The following is a 24,278-nucleotide window of genomic DNA, read 5'->3' on the forward strand; positions in this document are numbered from 1 at the left end:
CTTACTTGATCTGGCAGATTTTGAACATTCTCTCTTCTCACTACACAGAACTTAACTAAAATGCATTGTAATTGGAGTTAACCTAGCTCCAAATCATTGGGTGAGTTCACTAGTCCCCGATAGTGAGTAACACATTTATACAGAGAGTTTATCATAATCTGCAAATTTAAAAGTGAATGTTTATATATATAAAATTCTAATAATCCACCATCCAATTATTCCGAAATTATGATGGTTCAGCATTTTGCTTTATGTGTGCTGTTCCTGTACTCCCTTAAAACTCAATGGGGCTCTGGTTCCCTTACACCACTCAAATTTACCAGGTTTGCTGAAAAATATATTATACTACATATTGTCACAAAAAGTTAATTAAGAGGTTATTAGAGTATTAATAGGAATAATAACCAATAGTTTGGAAAATCTGCCAGTCCGCAAAGTCACAAGTGTGTCAGATTAATGGTGTTTTACTGTAATACCCCTATAATGGTGAAGAAATGATCACTGAGCAAAGCAAAGCTTCTTTCCTACAGTAACCCCTGCCACACCTGATGTGGAAATGCTTGATGATCCACCACGATTGATGAAAGGCAAGAATTTATTTCTAAACCATGACTGAGTTGCCAATTCAAGACAGTTTGGATGAAGGGTAGTTCATGCTGAGTGAAAGTAAACAATTTTATTTGTGCAAGGTTTTCGTGTGGCCAGATGAACTGCAAATCATCCAGCAGCTGATTATAGAGCAGTTCGGATAAGCAGAATGAATTTCAGTTGAAAGCTCACAATCTTAGGAAATGCAATGTAGACTTTAGATTTTAAAGATACAACGTGAAAATAGGCCCTTCAGCCCACCTAGCACACTAACCTAGCACACTAGGGACAATTTACAATTTTACTGAAGCCAATTAACCTACAAGCCTGTATGTCTTTGTAGTGTGGGAGGAAACAAGAGCACCTGGAGAAAACCCACACTGTCACAAGGAGAACATACAAACTCCGTACAGACAACACTCATAGTCTGGGTAGAACTCAAGTATATGGAACTATAAAGCAACAACCCTACCACTGCACCAATGTGCTACCCCAATAAATCTAAGAGAATCCAAAATTGGGTTAAATAAATTAATCTGTTCTTTTAAAAAGCTACTTCCACTGTTTTAAATTCCTCATAACTGTTGAATGAGTAATATGCTGTACTTACTGTAATCAGCAGCCCAGACTGATTGTGTTGGCAATTCCCTTTTCTCTTCAGTCTTACTCTTGGGCGTTGCTTGGCTCTCCATTGAAGTGCTACTCTTGTCCTGGACTAGTATCTTTCTGGAGCGCGGATGATATTCTGGAAGCCTGTTCTCCTCTTGGGAAGAAGCGATTGTACTAACAACCATGGACAGAATGATGGCCAGGGTCCAGGAAGTAGCCTTCAAGACAAGAGGCAAAATAAATAACATAGACAAAATCAGATTAAACAATTTCTCATCGGCTCTGATGTGACAGTCTTCAGAACCATGACCCAGCTTTAAATTGGGATGCTTATTCCTAAAGGCCAAGTTCAAGACAATTTGGAAAGGCACCAAAGAAATGCAAACAATCTCCCTTTAAACATAAACCATCACCAACAAACAGAATCAGTTGGAATTTTACACTAGTTTGAGGGTTATTTATTATATTGACTAAATGACTACATTAAGCACCTTAGACAAAAGAGATATACAGTTAAAAGTAACAGGTAACTGCACCACTGCTAATGAAGACACAAGGTGGGATTGCATACAGAAGATTTTGGAAGTTCAATAAATTGAGTATCAATAAACTTCAGTATAGTGGGTAAATGCTGGAGTTCTGGTTTGGGTGGGTAAATGTATAGACATTCACAGATTTCAAAGCATTATTACAACACAGCCCACAAAGATTTGAGCTTTTATTTTAAATTAATGGTCTGATTCAGTTACTCACCTTCCATCTCCTCAAGGGTTTTGAGGGTGAATCAGCCAGACCTCTTCGAGCAATCAGATGAATGTCTTCACTCACTTGCTTGCACCTGTCTACAAAATACACAATTTAAGTTTTAGAAAAAGGTTAAAGCCATCGGTTCTGTTACAGTTCCAAGCCTGGCGAGGTTTGTTGAAGCAGCGAGCCACGTCTGTGCTCATATAACAAATAATGAAGGAGTTTAGTTTTATTACTTTATGAACAGTAATCTCTCAAGGAGATAGATGAAGAGTCAGATCATGTGATGACAAGTAACCAAAACAAGATTTGAAATCACTTATAAACAAAGCAAAGGTTATTAAACTTGAGCACACAGATGATGATTGAAATGGGTTCAGGCAAAGGTCTATGCAACTATCACAATGGTCCAATTCCTTAGTTACCCCCATATACTGAATTAGTGGGCAAGACACGTTATACACTTAAAAGGAGTAGATGAAAGTCAAAGAGCGTCAAATCTAACCAGGTAACATGCTTCTGGTTCATAGTCAAATATTATAATTATTTATGAGGTGTGGGGCAGCACGGTGGGGCAGCAGTAGCGTTGCTGCCTTGCATGCTGTCTCGATCCTGCCGATGGGTACTGTGTGTAAGGAGTTTGTACGTTCCCCCCGTAACCACGTGGGTTTTCCCTGGATGCTCCGGTTTACACTCCAAAGACGGGCAGGTTTGTAAGTTAATTGGCTTCGGTAAAATTGTAAATTGTTCATAGTGTGTGTGTGTAGGATAGTGCTAATGTGCGGAGATCACGGGTCGGCATGGACTCAGTGGGCCGAAGGATACATTTCCGTGCTGTATCTCTAAACAAAATCAGACATGTAATTGATTCTGATCGCTTAAGTATTTCATTTGAATTTATGTTGGATTCTTACAGTCTAAAAGAAACATTATACTTTGATTGGGATTGTGCAATCTTTAGAGGCTCCGTTCAGAGAACATAAACCAGGTAATTTGCAAATGATTCATTTCGCAACGAGATCTCAACAATAATGAAAGAAAAGATTGCACAAAAAAGAAGTCATCCAAGAAGGGAGAAATTAAGTTGATTTATTGTGTGAAATGTCTAGTGGGGATCTTGTTCTTTGACCTGTGTTTAAAGTACTTCTGATAAATGGCCATTGATCTGAGACATTCACAGTTTAAAGGGGCTGTCCCACTTGGGCGACCTAATTGGCGAGTTTAGAAGAGTTTGAAAAAATGACATGTTGAAGAACTCCATAGACTATGTTGAAGACCAGTCTAGCTATGACTAGCTACGACTAACTTCTGGAAAATTGGACACCGAATAGTGGAGAGTGAAGACGACCTCCTTCGATCTCCTTCGACCTCCCTTCAATCTCCCTTCGACTATGATGAAGACTATCTACGACTGCCTTCGACTACCCTCAATTACCTATGACGAACATGACGACCTACTACGACTAAACCTACGAGTAAAAAAAAATTAGATTTTTTCCATGGCAACCTTTTTTTACTCGCTGGCATTTATTAACATATTGAAAAAAACGCCTCGACCTAGCTGAGGCCTCGAGTACGCGGAGACCACTCTCGAGCATGAAGGAGAGTCACGAAGACCTCCTACGACCTTGTGTCGACCATGCTGCGAGTATGAGTCTAGGGCAAACTCGCCAGAACTCGCAGGTTAGGTCACCCAAGTGGGACATGCCCTTTACCCTCCATAGACATTGCCTGACCTACTAGGTATTTCCAGCACTTCTTGTTTTTGACCAGATTTCCAGCATGTACCATTTTTGTGCGTTTCTGATTTAGAGATCACTAGGTAAACACTAATATTGGATTTAGGTGCTTGTATTTACATGTTCAAGAATTCCACAGCAAAAGAGCCAACATTAAGTAATATAGACCATTGAAATGTAATATTTTGGAAAATGCCTTTAGAATATAGAACATACAGCACAGCGCACAATGTCTGTGCTGAACATGATGCCAAGACCAACTCCTGTCTGCCTGTACATTTTCCATATCCTCCATTCGTTGCATACGCATATGCCTATCGAAAAGCCTCTTAAATACCACTATTGTATCTGCCTCAACCATTATCTGCAACAGGATTGTTCCAGGCTCACACATCTCTGTGTAAAAAAGTTGTGCCACACATCACCTTTCAACTTTGCCCTCTCACCTTATAAGCTATGCCATCTAGTATTTGATCTAGACCCGAAACATCACCAGAGATTCCATCTGATCTGCTGAGTTACTCCAGCATTTTGTGTCTATTTTATGTATCATCCTGGGAAATGTTTTTGACTGATTTTAACTTCTGGACTTGGAGCCTACATAAAAACTACAACTGCAATGTCTGCAAAACAGCCAATCCAGAACCTATCCACTGACTCATGCTCAAAGTACACCTGAACATCAACTGAGGGCAAGGTCATGCTCATCTGCCACACATTCCACAGTTAAGATCCTGCCAACATTCACAGCACAGAGTTCACACTGGATATTTTGGGATTGTAATTATGAATTATTGGTCATTAGTCACAACCCTCAGGAGTGGAGAAAAGAAAAGCAATTTACTAGCTGTAATGGAAATTTCAAACCTTTCCATTGTCATTACTATGCAGGCAGGGGGGAGTGAAATGAATTTACACAGTCGATAATAAAAACAAATCTTCCAGTCATTATTTCCAGTTTCATTGATTTTAATTGAAGTTGTTGTAAATACAAATAAGTGAACATACCCAGACCCTCTTTATTCTTATACAAATTGTAGCTTTCCGTTCTTATTATCTGAACTGGTAAAAAACTTCTCTCCTGCTCGCTCAAGTCGATCTGACCACTCCCAGTGGTTTCGCTAGCCTCATCCAATGTATGCCACGCACATCTACGTATCAAAATCCCACCCCCAAGCGTACAAAATCATTCTGCAAGAAATATCTGGACAAAATAATAAAATATGCTAACAGTAACTAGCCTAAGCAAGAATGGCTCCTACACTAGCAACAAGTATAAGATGCAATAAACATTATTTCCCATAATAATGCAATAAACATTAATTCCCATAATAATTGGAGGTTGAAGTTCTATTGAACACTCTGCCCTTGAAGAAATGCTTCAGTTCCAGTTGCAGAGAAATTCTATGCTGTGAAGTCTGTCTACGGGTGCATAATTATTTTCATTTGAACGGTGAGGAGTGGTCTCAAGGAAATAAGAGTAGGTTCATTTATATTAGTTTTGCATTGTTTGAATTCAGTTCAATGTTTCAACAGATGAAAGATAAAAGTCTGTTTTCCTGTGAATAAATTTCAATTTTACAAAAATCTAATGTTTCTAACTAGATCATTGACTGCTTTGCCTGCAATGAAAAACAGAGATAAGAACAGTGGGTAGCAATCAATTTAAATAATGAAGATTATTTCTTCGAGATTTTCTACTAAAAAGACCCAAAATAACAAGCTTTCAACGACTTAAAAATTTCCCAGGATGTTTTATAGGCTCTTGGTAATGATAAAAATAGAAAATGATAGAAACACTCAGCAGGTCAGACAACATCTGTGCAAAGAGAAACCTCTACAAATATTAAGGTGATTCACTTTCCACAGATACTGTCTGGGGGTAGTTTGCAGCATTTTTTTTTTGCATTTAAATTTCCAGCATCTGCAGGATATTTTTCTTTTTTTTTTTAAATCGTTGATATAAAATCCTCAGTTAGAAATAAAACCAAAATCTGTGATGGTACACAATATAAGGACAAGAGTGCAAGAAGGCATTTAATGGATATGACAAGATAATTCTAGTGTATTAAAATCTATAATGTTTAATCTTGAACAGATCAGGAATACACCTGGCCTCAAGCCTTCTCAAGGAAGCAACAGGAAAACTAGCAAATATTCCACATTTCCCACCTCTTGAGGCTCCAGATGTAATTGACCACTTTGGATTCTGAGGTGCCTTATTCACTCTTCAGTTTCCCTTAATACACATAGTAAATCTCTTTGGATTCTCCTTAATCTTATCTGCCATCGCTATCTCATGCCCCACTTTGCCCGCCTGGTTTCCTTCTTAAGTATGCACCTCAATCCCCTATAATCCTCCAGGGATACACTTGATCCCAGCTGCCTATATATAAGTGATCCAAGCCTGCTTCTTTTTCCTGACCAGAGTCTCAATTTCTCTCATCATGCAGGGTTCCTTACTCTCACAACCAACTGGTAGGCGGCGCGACTCTCGTCTGCAGCGGCCTCTGCAGTCCGTCTGCGTTTTTATTATTTTATGTCTATGTTTTAATGTAGTTTTTGTTATTTTTGTTGGGGTATGTGTGTGGGGGGGTGGGGGTGGTGTGGGGGGGTTGGGGGTAACTTTTAAATCTCTCCCTGCACGGGAGACCCGACCTTTTCTTTGTCGGGTCTCCGTTGTCGTTGGGGCTGCAACGAGGAGCGGCCTCCAACAGGAAGACCGGGGGCTGTGGTGCCGACTACTCACCTCACCATCGCGGAGCTGGCCGAGTCCAGAGCGGGTGGAGCTGTGGTGGACGCTGCTGCGGCCCGACCCCCGGAGATTCGGTGGCTGCAACTGCGGGTTTGGCGGACGGCACCGGGAGCCCGCGGGTCCCTGGAGGGGGACCGCTTTTCAGGGCTCCCGCAACGGCGACTTCTCCCGCCCGAGTTGCGGGGTTGAAGAGCTCCTGGAGCGGGGCCTACATCACCGCCCCGCGCGGCTTGGAATGGCCGCGGGAGTTTGCGAGCGCACGCCGGGGGCTCTAACATCAAGAACCCGGTGTGCGGCCTTGCATCACCCGGCGTGGCTTAAATGGCCACGGGACAATCGCCATCGCCCGCCGGGGGCTTTGACTTTGACTCTGACATCGGGGGGGGAGTGCAGTGGAGAGAAAAGTTTTTTTGGCCTTCCATCACAGCAATGTGATGGATGTTTATGTAAAATATGTTGTGTCTTGGGTCTATTTGTTTGTAATGTATGGCTGCAGAAACGGCATTTCGTTTGGACCTCAAGGGGTCCAAATGACAATAAATTGAATTGTATTGTATTGTATTGTATAATCAACGATTGCAAGTTCTTGTCTAACATCATCAAAGTTGCCCTTAGCCCAATTTAACCTGTGGAGTGTAGACAAAATTGCTGGAGAAACTCAACGGGTGCGGCAACATCTATGGAGCGAAGGAAAGAGGCAACGTTTCAGGCCGAAACCCTTCTTCAGATGCGGAGTGCCTTATCATTATTCATAACTAATTTAAAGCTAGTAGAATTGTGGTTGCTAGACCCAGAAGGCTCAACCACTGACACTTCAGTCACTTGTCCTACCCAAAACAAGTAATGTTTTGCATCCTCCTTGTAGGACACTATTGCCCGAGGAGACTATCTTACACATTATTGACAAGTTCCACCCCATCTAAGCCCTGTGGCAATGGCAATTCCAGTCTACATTGGTAAAGTTAAAATCCCCTACTATGACAAACCTATTAATCATGCAGCTGCCTCCAATTAAATAGCATATTTGTTCCTCTAATTCCCGTTAACTATTTGGGGAACAATAGAAGATCCATGAGTAGTTAATAGGAATTAGAGAAACAAGGTGATCTCAAAAAAGTGATGTTGTACACACATCGTGAGAAATTAGAGGAATTGCAGATTCAAGCAATTATTTGCATTTCTGAGCAACATGTGAATGAGATTAGAGATTTATACAAGAGTAAAATGTACTCCCAGCAAAACAGGGCTGACATTCCAGGCATCCTACCCTAACAACAGGTAGGAGATGAGGATCACTATTTTTACAACTTACGAAATAAGAAATTTAAAGATGGTTATAAATTGACTTTTACTTGTGCAATATTTTTTTTTAATCGGTTTGGGGGATTTCATTGGAATGTTGCATGATTGCAGATGATTGCAGATGAATCAATGAGATTGCAATGAGATTTTGCTTTCGAGCAGCATCTGTTCCAAATTGTAAAGTTAGTTCCTCAAAATACCAGTTCATGGGAACCAGCAGATATAATTGGCATCTTCAAGCAGTGAGGCCTAATGAAACCACACGCAATCCATTCATTGTTCTTTGCAATAAAATTTGTCCATATCTTGTACCGAAAAATGAATTAGTAAAGAGTAATATAGGAGAGGATATTTTCATTAAATGAATTTAGGTGCATAATGTGATTATTTTCTGTTCCTGTGGCAGTGTCAGCATTTAATAAATTACATTTCACTTATGTGGTTTAATTTATTTTTAAATTGTTTTCAGGTGACAGTTCCATAAAATTATATTTCTTTTCTTAAAATCATGCACAAAACAATTTTCATATTTGATAATAGTATTGCTGTGGAATGATCTTGATTCCTAAAGCTGGGCAGTTCACACCTGTAAGATGGCAAGTTAACAAATATTCAAATCAATCCATTTGAGATGAGATTAATAGTTTAACTTGTAGTAAGCCAAATACAAATATGAACCACAGTAGTAACTTCCATAACATTAGATCAATTTGACTTATTTTCAAGGAAAGTCAATCTCCGCAATGACATCAAATGTCTCCTCTTCATCTCTTAAATTTTAACGGGAAAGTTATGAAGCCAGTGGTCAAATGTATTTATAAATATTAAGCACGATTTTATGAAGTTCAAAACTTTGTTACAAAAACAACATTTAAAAAAAATAAATCTGAAACTGATTTATTTGATATTACGTTTGATGAATCATATTAACAAATGAATCACAATAAATGTGATTCATTTGAGAGTCACTGATTTATTTGAGATTACTTTTAATTAAACACATATTTAAACATTAAAAACAGAGATCTGGTTGTAAGATCCTCGTTTACAAAACAATCTCACAGTCTACATGTTTGCTGGTAAAAGTATATTATTTTCCACAGAATCCAACCCACCATCTCTCCTATATTACGCAAAATTCTCTCAAGATGGAGATGATGCTATCATATGCTCCAGCCTATAAATGTCAATCCCCTATTTGCACTAATCATTCAGCCTGGGTTTGCTGGATTCGTGTCTGGATGTTCTGGTTTTAATGAGGGATCCTCATTACCTTCATTAAATGTATTCAACATTTTTTGTGTTGGTTTCTCTCATCAGTCCACCAGCAAAATAAGTGACAAAAACCAGCAACAGTGGTTAATAAAGAACACAACTTTCTTTCTCTCACTTTCTCTACTTTCTTTATCTATATCTTTCCTTAAAGCTTAAAAAATGAAGGGGTACAATAAATGTAATAAGATATATCTGGATTGTACTATTGTAATTTACTGTACTTCTAATAAATAAAAATATTTAAAAAAACAACAAAAACAGTGGTTAATAATTCCTTTAACCAACAGAACTGCACTATCAATAAGTACTTGCATAGAAAATAAAGTTGAGAACATCAGAACAAATATTTCCCCTCCCACCCATGACCTAGTTGTCTGTCTCTTTGGTCTGTTCTTCTAAATTAGACTGCTCTATCCTCCCTTGTAAACCTTGTCTCCACTATGAAACCTGCAACCTGCCCCCTTGACGTTGTTCCCACTGCCCTTCTGAAGGATGTCTTTGCAATGAAGGATGTCTTTTGCGGTTGAAGCACCTAAACTGTGGAATAGCATCCCGCTCCTCATCAGAACTGCTCCCACCAGCGACTCAAAACCTATTTCTACTCCCAAATGTTTTTGAGCCCCTCTGAGGGGGCACTGTAAACAGTTTATGTATGTATTGTCTATATGTCTGTCTGCCTGTCAACCGTTGTATCAAATTAAATGCTGCCTTCTTGTAGAATCTTCTGTTTGTGGGAAGGACTATGCCCATGATGGGCCAGGTTAGGTCCACTACTTTCTGTAGCCTTATGCATTCCTGTGCGTTGAAATTGTCACATAATGCAACAAGTTAGGATACTTTCTACCGTACGTCTATCGGAGCAGGTAAACAATTCAGTGACATACCGAATTTCTTTAAACTTCTAAGAAAGTAGAAGTGCTGATGTACCTTTTTCACGATTAGATCTATATGCAGGGCCAAGGATAGGTCATCTGAGATGTTAACACCCAGGATATGAAACTTCTAACTCTCTCCATTGCCGACCCACCAATGAAAACTGGCACAGGGTCACCAATATTCCCCTTCCTAAAATCAATGATTAGTCCCTTCATCTTGTTGACAATGATCGAGTGGTTGGTGGAACACCACTCGATCAGGTGTTCTATCTCTCTCCTGCTCGCTGACCCGTTAGTGCTGGGTGATTTGGACTACTACAGCGGAGTCATCGGCAAATTTATAGATGAGATTGGAGCTGTGCTGAGCCACCCAGTCATAGATGCAAAGAGAGTAAAGGAAGGAGCTAATCAGTAGCATTATGGCGCATCTGTGTGGATAGTCAGTGAGGAGGCAACGTTGTTACCAATCTGCACTGGTTATGGTCTGCCGGTGGGAGTCAAGACTCCAGTTGCAAAGACACATAGGCCCTGGTCCTGGAACTAGGTGATGGGTTTGGAGAGAGTGATAGTGTCGACCCCCCCCCCCCCCCCCCCCCCCACCTCCGCAAAGGTAAACTTTATTTAGAATAAAAAATAAATACAAAATAAACACCGTACAGCAATTCTTCAGACATTCTCAGTGTTGATACATTTGTGAGCGTCATACTCAGTAGCGTTCACACCTATCTTTAAACAAAATAAAACACCCTTGCCGCTCATTCAGCCTCCTGGGTGATATCCATTCCCTTGTTTAAGGGATGGCCCGACCAGAGGGGTTGAGGCGTGCAACAAGAATTGGCAGTAGTGGATAGCCAAGGTCAAGCTCAAACTAGGCCTGTAGAAACAGCGAGCAGTAGACAATGAATAGCAGCCTGACGTATGTGACCCTGTTCTCCAGATGGCCCAGAGCAGAGTGGAGAGCCAGTGAGATAGGACGCATTATTGGCCGATAATGACAAATTGTATTGCAAATAGGAATCGAGTATTGTCAATGTATTATAATTAGAAACCATGTTTTCATTATCCCACACAATAGGCCAGGCCTTGCTGGAAAAGTAATGAGAATCAGTAGAATTGGGAAGATTTCCCACTTCGCCATTAGTGAATCAGCAGTTTCAAACAGCCAGTAATTGAATGTAAACTGGAAAAATAATTCAAAGACATGGCTTGAAAAATTTTCACAAACCAATAAAAAAATATTCCAATTTTTATTGGGATGCTAGAGAAATGGATGTAACGTTGTCAAGTGAAATGAAACTCTGACATTATCAGTGATTCATCCACTACAGTATCCATCTGTGATATACTGAAGCATGTGTTGGCTTCCCATCCAACCACCAAAATTCTCTTATTTTTCTTAACCACAGAATCCAGAGCATTCATCTGCTCTGTTTTAGGATCTGCAGTTGTTCCAAGTGAAGCCTTGCAAAATCAGTCATAAAGTGCAACAAAAATGCAGTAAAGTTGAAATCAGTTGACGCATTTGTGAGAGAAAAAGACATTTCAATTTGCATAAGGATTGTGTCTCCTGCAGCTCAGAGTAATATTGTACACAACGTATACGGGAAAACCGGAGGTCTCCTGGTAGTGCAAAAATATGAGAAATGTAGTGCAATATTGTTCCTCAGTAATCTAGCTTGAAACTGAGTGTGTTAAATGGTAATTACAACACTTCAAAAAGACTTGAAAGACTGATTCAAATGCAATGCATTCTTTCTTATGCATCACACCACCCAGTAGGGACAATGCAAACAATTAAAAAATGGTAGTATAAAAGAAGGAAGAAAACAGTCCACATGGTGGAACAAAGCATATATTTTAGCTTATGTTATGTACTCTTAAGGGTCAATGAGGTACAATTTTATTATCTATGCTCTAATTACAAATTATAAGCATCTGGCTTAATGTGCAGTCCATGCAGAATCAGCTATTTTCAGTGGCCAGGTCAAAAGGGAGCAACAGATGCATAGCGTTCAATGGTCAAATGATTGTTCAAGTATTGCCAAAATCCAGAATTTAAAGAAATACAAATATCTCAGAGGGTTACAGAGTAAGAGGAGATTATAAAGATAGGAAGTGAGGAAGTAATGGGACAATGGAAGGAGTTAAAAACAAAGTCAGGCCAGGAATGTGAAGTAAAAAAGATATGGTTGAATGTTTCAGCAGTTGATAGAACATGGAAGAGCACATCACAGTAACATGCCCTTCAGCTCCCAATGCCCATGCCAAACATAGGGGCACAGCAGAGTATTAAGTGCCTTCATCACTCAGGGTGTTGAGTATAGACATTGGCAGGTCATGTTGCAATTATATGAGATATTGATGAGGCCACATTTAGAATATTGTGTTCTGTTTTGGACACCATGTTACAGGAAAGATATTGTCAAGCTAGAAGGCATGCAGAAAAGATATACGAGGATGTTGCCAGGACATGAGGGCCTGAGCTATAGAGAGAGATTGAGGAGGTGAGGACTTTATTCCTTGGAGCACAGGAAGATGAGGAGTGATTTTACATACTAAATCATAAGAAGAATAGATTGGGTAAATGCACAGAGTCTTCAAGTTCAAGTTCAAGTGAGTTTATTGTCATGTGTCCCTGTATAGGACAATGAAATTCTTGCTTTGCTTAAGCACACAGAAAATAGTAGGCATTTACTACAAAACAGATAAATGTGTCCATATACCATGATATAAATATATACACACATGAATAAATAAACTGGTAGTGCAAATAACAGAAAGTGGTTGCTGATAAGCAGAGTTTTGTCCGAGCCAGGTTTAATAGCCTGATGGCTGAGGGGAAGTAGCTATTCCTGAACCTGGTTGTTGCAGTCTTCAGGATCCTGTACCTTCTACCTGAAGGTAGCAGGGAGATGAGTGTGTGGCCAGGATGGTGTGGGTCTTTGATGATACTGCCAGCCTTTTTGAGGCAGCGACTGCGATAAATCCCCTCGATGGAAGGAAGGTCAGAGCAGATGATGGACTGGGCAGTGTTTACTACTTTTTGTAGTCTTTTCCTCTCCAGGGCGCTCAAATTGCTGAACCAAGCCATGATGCAACCGGTCAGCATGCTCTCGACTGTGCACCTGTAGAAGTTAGAGAGAGTCTTCCTTGACAATCCGACTCTCCGTAATCTTCTCAGGAAGTAGAGGCGCTGATGAGCTTTTTTGATAATTGCGTTAGTGTTCTCGGACAAGGAAAGATCTTCAGAGATGTGCACGCCCAGGAATTTGAAGTTCTTGACCCTTTCAACCATCGACCCGTTGATATAAATGGGGCTGTGGGTCCCCCTCCTACTCCTTCCAAAGTCCACAATCAGTTCCTTGGTTTTGCTGGTGTTCAGGGCCAGGTTATTGTGCTGGCACCATATGGACAGTTGCTCGATCTCTCTTCTGTACTCTGACTCATCCCCATCAGTGATACGCCCCACAATAGTGGTGTCGTCAGCGAACTTGATGATGGAGTTCGCACTGTGGTTCGCTACGCAGTCATGGGTATAGAGTGAGTACAGCAGGGGGCTGAGCACGCAGCCTTGAGGTGCTCCTGTGCTGATTGTTATTGAGGCTGACACATTTCCACCAATACGAACAGACTGTGGTCTGTGGACGAGGAAGTCGAGGATCCAGTTGCAGAGGGATGCGCAGAGACCCAGTTCTACGAGTTTGGTAACCAGTTTGGAGGGGATGATTGTGTTAAATGCCGAGCTGTAATCAATGAATAACAGCCTGACATATGAATTTTTGTTGTCCAAGTGGTCCAGTGCGGAGTGGAGGGCCAGCGAGATCGCATCCACCGTTGATCTGTTGTGGCGGTACGCGAACTGCAGTGGGTCCAGGTTTTTGTCGATGTAGGAGTTGATTTGCTCCATGATCAACCTCTCAAAGCACTTCATCACCACCGGTGTTAGTGCCACTGGTCGATAGTCATTGAGGCATGTCACCTTACTCTTCTTGGGCACCGGTATAATTGATGCCCTTTTAAAGCAGGTGGGGACTTCAGACCTCAGAAGTGAGAGGTTGAAAATGTCCGTAAAAACTCCCGCCAGTTGGTCCGCACAGGTTTTTAGAACACGGCCGGGTATACCATCAGGTCCAGGTGCTTTTCGGGGGTTCACCCCTCTGAAGGATTTCCTGACATCGGCCTCTGTGACTGAGACTGAAATGCCATCGCAGCGAATGGGGGATCGGGAAGGCACATCAGTATTCTCCCTGTCAAAGCGTGCGTAAAACGCATTGAGCTCGTCAGGGAGTGATGTTACACCGGCATTCGAGCTGCCTCCTGGTTTTGCCTTGTAGGAGGTGATTGCATTCAGACCCTGTCACAGCTGCCGAACATCTGTCTCGTCCTCCAGTTTGGAGCAGAAGTCCCTTTTGGCCTTTTTGATGGCCTTACCAAGGTCGTATCTGGTCTTCATGTAGGCCACTGTATCATTGGAGGTGAATGCCCTGTGTCTGGACTTTAGGAGAGTGTGGATCTCAAAGTTCATCCAAGGTTTCTGATTGGGAAACACTCGGAAGGTTTTTGTAGGGATGCAGTCCTCCACACATTTCTTTATGAAGTCTGTAACGACTGTGGCATATTCGTTCAAGTCCGTTGCCGAGTCCTTGAACATTGCCCAGTCTACAGACTCCAAACAGTCCTGGAGTTGTTCTTCTAACCCCCCCCCCCCCCCCCCCCCCCCCGACCAGCTCTGTGCTGTCCTCACTTCTGGGGGTGCGCTCTTTAATTGCTGCTTGTAGGCAGGAAGAAGCAGCACCGCGGTATGGTCGGACTTACCGAAGTGAGGGCGAGGGATAGAACGATAGGCATTCTTGATGGTGGTGTAGCAGTGGTCGAGGGTGTTAGGTCCTCTGATGCAGCAGGAGACATGTTGGTGGAAGTTGGGGAGTGATTTCTTGAGGTTCGCCTTATTGAAGTCCCCAGCAATGGTGGTAAATGCCTCGGAGTAAGACGTCTGGTGTTTGTTGACCACGGCCTGCAGCTCCTCCAGTGCCAGACGGACGTCTGCCTGGGGTGGGATAACGGAGTCAGGATAACGGAGGTGAATTCTCTCGGGAGGTAGAAGGAACGGCACTTCACCGCCAGATGTTCGAGGTGTGGAGAGCAGGAGTTGGACAGGACTGCCACGTCGGAACACCACGCAGAGTTGACCATGAGGCAGACGCCCCCTCCTCTCCCTTTCCCAGATGCCAGGGTACGGTCCATACGGTGGATGGAAAACCCTTCAGGCTGGACCGCTGAGTCTGGGGAGCTGGGGGTGAGCCATGTCTCTGTGAAACAGAACACAGAGCATTCCCTCCGCTCCCTTTGATAAAGCAGTCTTGCCCTTAAGTCCTCCACTTTTGCCCAGAGTAGGGAAATTATGAACCAGAATACATAATTTTAACATGAAGGGGGAAAGATTTAATAAGAACCTGAAGAGTAACTTATTTACAAAGAAGGGTGGTAGGTATATGGAACGAGTTGCCAGAGGAGATAGTTGAGGCAGGTATTATCACAATGTTTAAGAAATATTTAGACAGGTACATGGATAGGGTAGGATTAGATGGATATGGGCCAAATGCAGGCAAGTGGGACTAATGTAGATGGGGCATGTTTGTCGGCATGGGCAAGTTGGGCCAAAGGGCCTGTATCCATGCCCGTATGACTCTGACTATGTGACTCTAAGTTTAATTAATCTCCTCTGCCAGCATGTGATCCATTTCCCTCCATTCCCTGCACATTCATATGCCTAACTAAAACCCTCTTAAATACCACTATGATTTCTGGAAAGATACACTGGGTAGTGCTACAGCAGAGGAATCAAGTATATTTAAAGCTGAAGATACAATGAGACTGCAAGCATTATGGTTCAGTATCAAACAATTGTGAGACAAAAATTGAGTTGTTGGCTGCAGAACAAAATTCACAATAGATCCAAAGAGTTCGTCTTCCTGGTATTTTTAGTGGAGGATATAAAATTGCAGCCAGTACTGGATGTTGGGCAAGCAACCTGACTAATTAGAGACTGTGGATACCGTATTTTATTGATTATTTTGAGCAGGATAGTGTTTTAAACCAAGACAAAACTGGCCAATGTCAAGAAAGCAACACTCTGCGTTTTAAATGATGAATAAACAGCTGTATAAAAATGCATATGAAAACTCCTGCCAAAATGCACATTCCACTTCACAACCACATCAATTAATTATTAGTCTTTCTAATCCACATGAAAATGTATTAGGCATAGGCTAATCATTTTATGGTACACAATCCAGTTTAGTTTAAGAGCAACACAGCCATACCATACAGATCTTCATAAGTTCATAAGTTATAGGAGTGAAAATAGGCCATTCAACCCATCAAGTCTACACCGCCATTCAATCATGGCTGATCTATCTTTCCCTCAACCCCATTCTCCTGACTCCTCCCCAAAATCTCACACCCATACTAATCATGAAACTATCAAACTCCACCTTAAAAATACCCAATGACTTGTCATCCACAGCCTTCTGTGGCAATGAATTCCGCATATTCTGACTAAAAAATTTCCAGGAAGGGAAGAACAATGGAGGACCAGACATGGGGAGGGACCGTCGTGAGGGGGGGAGAACAATGGCGGGCCCGGCATGGGGTGGACCTCCGTGAGGGAGGCGGGGAGAAAAATGGACAATAGTGGAGAGTGGGAGAACAAAGGACAATGGAGACCCGCTGTGGGGGGGAGAAAGGAGGCGCTATGTAACTATGTAACTTTGTGCTTTGTAACTTTGTCAGCGCCCTAGGTGGCTGATATTTGTATACGTTGGTTATGCAGCAAAGAATTTCACTGCCTTGTCACACGTGACAATAAAGAATTCCATTCCATTCCATTCTCAACGTTCGTCATTTTATTCTGAGGCTATGACCTCTGATCCAAGACTCTCCCACTAGTGGAAACGTCCTCTCTACATCCACTCTCTCCAAGCCTTTTACTATTCTTATTACTATCTTACTATCGTGCTCCGGTAATCCTACTATCTTTGTCCAAACTAATAAAAACAAAAATCATCCTCAAAGCGACCTTAAGTTAAGAACAGTGCTGCAGTACTCGCCCTTGCCTTCACAGCAGAGCACGAACTAGAACAGGCTGCCGTAACTTCCATAAGGAATGTGATCACCAGAAATCGTCCTGCACTTCGGAAGGACACTTATTGTCAGTGATTCAAAAATGATATCCAGGACATTCATGAAGTTGCGTGTAATTTACATCCTTATAGCAAAGGGTAAACAAAAAAGCCAGTTAAATACACAAAATAACATTACTAAACAGTGTTTCGCAGTCCATTAGGAATTCCTGTGTCAGAATACTGTGTGGGAAAATGTTGCCAATTTCTACCGCCACATATGTATACAGAAACCAGATTTTTCCCTCTAGGCTTAAACAGAGAACAAATCATATCATTAACAGTAACCAGTTCAGCCCTGGCATTGCTTTACTCTTTGCCATTTTCACCAGATGGCGGGACTGGTCATGATGTGGCCAATGGAAGAATAAAGAATTTATCTTATTCTAATGTATTCAGGGAGAGAAGTTAATGTGAACATTATGAATTATTTTCACTGGAGTCTGTCAAATGATCAGTTCCGAATGCGAGTCGTTCTACATCTGAGATCTTAGTATAATTTAGACCTTTGCCCCATGAAAGGAAAGATATGGAAGCTTTGGAGAGGATGCAGAAGAGGTTTAGCAGTTTTATTTGTGTGGTGAGTGGTGGGTGCCCGGAAAATGCTGCTTGGGGTGGTGATGCATTTATAGATAGTCGCATTTACGAAGCTTTTTAGCATCATGTTCCACGAGACATTGAGGGCTGACGGGCCTTATCTTGTTCTATGTTCTAAGTTCAAAGTCAAGGTGAGATTTTGTGAAATTTGAACTAAGGTTTGTGGAGTCCAGGGAGTATAAACAATTTTCCTGATGTCCATAGGTTTTCACAGATGCACAAATCCTCATGACTCGACATCTTTATTTATGTTGCCAATAATATGTGATCTAATACCAACACTGTTGGCAATCTGCAAGTGCTACTCATCCCTACACTCAACCGGCAAGTCTTCCTTATGTACATTGGGACCCATCCAGATCCACTCCATGTGATTGCCACTCATGTGTCCTCTGAAGTGGCTTAACAAGAGTCATAGTCATATAGTAATACAGTGTGGAAACAGGCCCTTCAGCCCAACTTGCCCACACCGGCCAACAATGTGCCAGCTACACTAGACCCACTTGCCTGCACTTGGTCCATATCCTTCCTAACCTGACCTGTCCATGTACCTGTCTAACTGTTTCTTAAACGATGGGATAGTCACAGCCTCAACTGCCTCCTCTGGCAGCTTGTTCCATACACCCACCACCCTTTGTGTGACAAAGTTACCCCTCGGGTTCCTATTAAATCTTTTCCCCTTCACCTTGAACCTATGTCCACTGGTCCTCGATTCCCCTTACTCTGGGCAAGAGACTCCCAGAGTGCATCTACCTGATCTAATGATTTTGTACACCTCTATAAGATCACCCCTCATACTCCCGCACTCCATGGAATAGAGTCCCAGCCTACTCAACCTCTCCCTATAGCTCACACTCTCTAGTCCTGGCAGCATCCTCGTAAATCTTGGTAGCATGGTGCCCAGAACTGAAACAATATTCCAAATGCGGTCTCACCAACGTCTTATACAACTGCAATATGACCTCCCAACTTCTATACTCAATACTCTGACTGATGAAGGCCAAAGTGCCAAAAGCCTTTATGACCACCTTATCCACCTGTGACTCGACTTTCAAGGAACCATGCACCTGTACCCCTAGATCCCTCTGCTCTACAACACTGACAAGAGGTCTACCATTTACTGTATAGATCCTGACCTTGTTCGACACCCCAAAATGCAACACCTCATACTTCCCTGTTTCAAGGGGATTCCATCAACCATTCCTCCGTCCACCTGGACAATCGATCGAGATCCTGCTGCGATCTTACACAACCATCTTCATTGCCTGCAAAATCACTCACTTTTGTATCATCAGCACACTTGTTAAACTTGCCCTGTATGTTCTCATCCAAATCATTGACGTAGATGACAAACAGTAACGGGCTCAGCACCAAATCCTGAGGCACACCACTAGTCACAGGCCTCCAGTCCAAAAAGCAGCCTTCCACCATCACGCTCTGCTTCCTTCCATGGAGCCAATTTGCCACTCAGAAGAACCACTACTGATATGTTCAAAAAGAAAAATAATGAAACCAGACAGACCACTTGATATCGATCTAGATACCACTTTCAGACATGTGAGAGTTGCTCCCTACTGAAGTGGCTTTGTGTTCCATGTTGGTTCAAACACTACCTGTTGCAGACTCAGTCTGGCGGTTATGTCCTACAAGATCCGGCCAGCTCAATTATTGATGGTGCTACCAGGTTTTCTGTGGTGATGGGTGTGAAAGTCATAAGGTCATAAGTGATAGGAACAAAAGTAGGCCATTCGGCTCATCAAGTCTACTCTGCCATTCAATCATGACTGATCTATCTTTCCCTCTTAACCCCATTCTCCTGCCTTCTCCCCATAACCTCTGATACCTGTAGCAATCAAGAAGTGTTCCACCCAGAGTACTGCCTGTGTCATGCTCTTTTCAGTGCTTTGTCCAAATGTTGTTCAACATGGGAGTAGCACTGACTCACCAGCAGAGGTGGGCAGGTTGGAATCAGGAGCAGGTTTATGTGCCCAGATTTGACCTGATGCCATGGGGTCTTGAGTCAATGACTTGGACCTAGGGTCTAAATGGGAGACCATTCCAATGGTCTGATCTGATCACCTGAGAAAGATGTATTCTCAGAATCATATGTAACAGATAGTGCAGAGAATATTTATGAGGATGTTGCCAGGACTCGAGGCCCTGGGCTATAGGGAGAGGTTGAGCAGGCTAGGACTTTATTCCTTGGAGTGCAGGAGGATGAGGGAAGATCTTATGGAGGTATACAAGATCATGAGAAGAATAGATAGAGCAAATGCACAGTCTTTTAAGCAGAGTAGGAGAATCAAGAACCAGAGGACATAGGTTTAAGGTGAGGGGGGGGGGGGGAAGATTTACTAGGAGTCTGAGGGTCAGTGTTTTTACACAAAAGGTGGTAGGTATAGTGAACAAGGAGGAGATAGTTGAAGTAGGTACTATCACAACATTAAAAAAACATTTGGACAGGTACATGGATAGAATAGGTTTAGAAGGATATGGGCCATTTGCGGGCAGATGTGAATAGTGTAGATGGAGTATGTTGGTCGGTGTGGTCGGTGTGTCTCGGAATCCCTGGGTATACATTGTCCCACCACGAGGACAAACGCATCAAAGCGGATGGAATGGTAGGAGGTGGGAGGAAGTAGCCTTTAGTATCCTCAATGTGTTTTGTTAAGAGGTCACTGGAACTCTCCTTCATGCTCGAGGGAAGTTCCCAAATACTCGGGGCCTCAGTTTGGTCGAGGAAATGTTTTCAGAATGTTGAAAATTTTTCCGCGAGTGAAAATTGGTCGGCATGGTTCTTTTGAACTCGTAGTGCAGTGGAGTGGGGTCACTATGTCGCTACAAGCAGTTGAAGGCAACCGTAGGCAATCTCCTTCGCTGACCGGGCATTTTAATTGGCTCATTGGAGTTTTCAAGAACAAGGAAAACTGACTGGTAAGCTAAATGCCCACTAAACTTTATTATATTGTCTGGCGTCTTAAAAGTGGCTCCACTTCTTCTCCCTCCCTTCTCTCCCCTTCTCTCCCTCCTTCTCTCTCTCTCCCCCCCCCCCCCCTCCCCCCCCCCCCTCTAAAGCTCCCTGTACTCTGTGCAGCTGTCTTTTACCTTCCTGTTCATCGCGGGTGTGAATTTCAGACAGCGCTCCCCCGCTTTCCCTGGCCCCACGCCTTTGCGGTGTGTGTGTGTGTGTGTGTGTGTGTGTGTGTGTGTGTGTGTGTGTGTGTGTGTGCAGGGCCGGCGTTAAGCCGATTTGACCGATTGCTCCAAATTGGGCCCCGCGCCTAAGCGGGGCCCCGCACTAATGTTCAGTATTTCGTACGGAAATACGAATTCTCTTTGTTAAATAAAGATTTTTTTAAATTCGCCATCCGGATTTTTTTTAAACGAACATGTATAACAACCGCTGCACGGCCATCATACACAAACGATTTGTTAACTAGTGCTGTTAGCACTTCTTAACGGTAAGTACTTAACACCTTGTTATGCAATGTCATGAATCTGCATCTATCCGCATTCCTCAGTAAATGTTATAGTGTTTTGAACAAGTATTAATGACGCCGTGTTCCTTTGAATAAAATTCACGCGGCGTCATTAATACTTGTTTAAAACACAATTACATTTACTGAGGAATGTAGATCGATGACACGTTGAGAATTTCATTTAACTCACCATCATGAGTGAGGGCCCCGGACCGCGAGAAGGGGCTTCTTCCTGGTGTGCAGGTTTGTCATTCACCTACCGACCCACGTTGTGTCCAAAGATCTTATAGCGGATCTTTGGTTGTGTCTCTCTGTCTTTTGCTCACTCCCTCCCTCCCTCCCTCTTTCTCTCGCGCTCTCTCTCCCGCTCCCCATATTGTCTCTCTCTAGCTCTCCCACTCCCTCTCTATCACCCTGTCCCCTCAGCATTCCCGGAATCGTTGACGTTTTGCAGTAGACAAAAATGCTGGAGAAACCCTGCGGGTGAGGCAGCCGCCTGGCCCGCTGAGTTCCTCCAGCACTCTGTGTTTTTTGTTTGGCTCTGAAGTTGAAGGTGGCTCAGCGGGACGGGCAGCGGCTCTGGGGAGAGGGTTGTGTTTCTGGTCGAGACCCTTCTTCAGACAATCACAAGTACTCTCATCGACGCGAGTTCAGTGCGGTCTGAAGAAGGGTCTTCTCTCCAGAGTCGCTGCGCTGCCTGTCCTTGCTGAGTTACTCCAGCTTTATGTCTATCTTCAATTTCAGAGAATTACAATTTCTCACGGGGGGCTTATAACGTCTCTAAACCCCTCTGGGACCCTCTGAACACGTCTAAACCCCCTCTAGCCCCCCTATTTCCCTCTATTCCCCTCTAAACAATTGTAAACACACCTGAACCCATCTGAAGCCCTCTAAACATCTCTAAACCGTTTAAACCCCTCTAAACTAGGAGGCTGCAAGGTGACTTGGATAGGCTGGGTGAGTGGGCAAATGCATGGGAGATGCAGTATAATGTGGATAAATGTGAGGTTATCCACTTTGGTGGCAAAAACAGGAAAGTAGACTATTATCTGAATTGTGGCCGATTAGGAAAATGGGGAGATGCAACGAGATGCAACGAAAAATGCTCACGGCAGACCAAACGTGTTAAACAGAAATTGGTCAGATATTGAGCTTTACACAGTGAGAAATCATGTGAAATAATCACTGAATTTAATTTTAAATGAATGTACCTGCATGTTATACTGTTTAGTTTGGAGATACCACCAGATAGTCTGGTTGATACAACCAGATCAGTTTGGAGATACAACCAGATTAGTTTGGAGATACAACCAGATTAGTTTGGAGATACAACCAGATAGTCCACTGAGTTCGCACCGACCAGCGATTTTTGTTACAGATTTGACAAATTTATTTGGCGGCCAATCAAACGCTGTCTCTAGGGGGGTTGCATCCAATCATCAACCAGCTTGCCTTAAAATTCCCGAAACTACACGAAATATAAACATACATAAATTTTTACTTTTCTAGAGTAGGGGCCCCGCCATCAGTTTTCTAATTGGGCCCCGCAATTCCTAGCACCGGCCCTGTGTGTGTGTGTGTGTGTGTGTGTGTGTGTGTGTGTGTGTGTGTGTGTGTGTGTGTGTGTGTGTGTGTGTGTGTGTGTGTGTGTGTGTGTGTGTGTGTGTGTGTGTGTGTGTGTGTGTGTACGGTCGGTTGATCCAGCTCGCGGTTTCATCGCTGACGGTCGATCCAGCTCGAGGTTTTTTAGGCGAGTGCCCTCGAGCTTGACGGTCGAAGACAGTCGCTGAAAGGTCGCCGCAGTGGGACAGGCCCTGAAGGAAGTCGTCTTCACTCTCCACTATTCGGTGTCCAATTTTCCCAAAGCTAGTCGAAACTAGTCGAAGCTAGTCTTCAACATAGTTGAAGGAGGTCTTCAACAGTCGAAGGAGGTCTTCAACATGACACTTTTTGAAACTCTCCTAAACTCTTCTAAACTCGTCAATTAGGTCGCCGTAGAGGGACAGCCCCTTAACAATCAATGGATTGGTCTAGCTCTACAATCCTCCCATATCTACTCATGAATTGAGCTGAACTATTAAAACAGCCAACAAGGGGGGGAAGCTGAAAGAATATCCTTATCCTCAACCATGGCAGGGTCCACCATAAGAGTGCCGAAGATGACGATGAAACATTTATTGTGTAGGAAAGAACTGCAGATGATGGTTTAAATCGAAGGTAGACACAAAGAAAACTAAGGTAGACACAAAATGCTGAAGTAACTCAGCGGAACAGGCAGCATCTCTGGGGAGAAGGAATGGGTGACGTTTCGGGTCGAGACCCTTTTTCAGACTGATGTCAGGGGAATGTGCGGGACAGAGAGAGAATGTATCGGAGACAGTAAGACTGGTGGGAGAACTGGGAAGGGGGAGGAGATGGAAAGAGGGGGAAAGCAAGGGCTATTTGAAGTTAGAGAAGTCAATGTTCATACCGCTGGGGTGTAAGCTACCCAAGCAAAATATGAGGTTTGTTCCTCCAATTTGAGCTGAGCCGCAATGAAAATGGAGAAGGCCCTGGATAGAAAGGTCAGATTGGGAGGGGGAGGGGGAGGTAAAGTGCTGAGCAACCTATGTTCAGCGAGGTACCAAATAGACAATCCATGCTAGCTTCCTGCTCCACCCATCTCAGAAGCCATTCCCAAGGCCATTCAGTGTGAACCTTAGGCTTTAGAGATACAGCGTGGATGCATGCCTGTTGGTCCACCAGATCCGCACCGACCAGCGATCACCCCGTCCGTACATTACCACTATTCTACACACTTGGAACAATTTACAATTTTTACCAAAGCCAATTAACTGAAACAGCTAGGGGCACCTGATATAGAAAAGTCTATCGGACCAAACATTCCATCTGTAGTATGGAGGACTAGCAATCCAAAATTAGCTGCACTGGAGGCACGCTGCTCCAGTACAGTTACAACACTGGCATCTACCCAACAATGTGGAAAACTGCCTAGGTATTTACTGTTCACAAAAAGCAGGAAAAGAACAATCAGGTTAATTATCATCTGTGTTAATCATCAGCAGATTGATGGCTATTGTCATTCCCAGTGCTAACAATTGCTCACAGATAGCCAGTGTCTATTTAACCAG

The 24,278-nt window shown here is 43.0% G+C and overlaps 1 protein-coding gene across 1 annotated transcript in view; it reads right to left on the reverse strand.

Moving 5' to 3' along the window:
- Positions 1-24,278, reverse strand: part of artn (artemin) — a 111,190-nt gene that overhangs the window by 12,208 nt on the left and 74,704 nt on the right. The window contains exons 2-3 of the mRNA XM_033028807.1: positions 1,951-2,039; positions 1,199-1,415 (exon numbers count right to left, since the gene is read on the reverse strand). Of these exons, the coding sequence (XP_032884698.1) occupies positions 1,199-1,415; positions 1,951-2,039 (306 nt within the window). The remainder of the gene's footprint in view (positions 1-1,198; positions 1,416-1,950; positions 2,040-24,278) is intronic.

This window comes from Amblyraja radiata, chromosome 10 (assembly GCF_010909765.2).
Source record: "Amblyraja radiata isolate CabotCenter1 chromosome 10, sAmbRad1.1.pri, whole genome shotgun sequence".
In the NCBI taxonomy this organism is placed as follows: Eukaryota; Metazoa; Chordata; class Chondrichthyes; order Rajiformes; family Rajidae; genus Amblyraja; species Amblyraja radiata.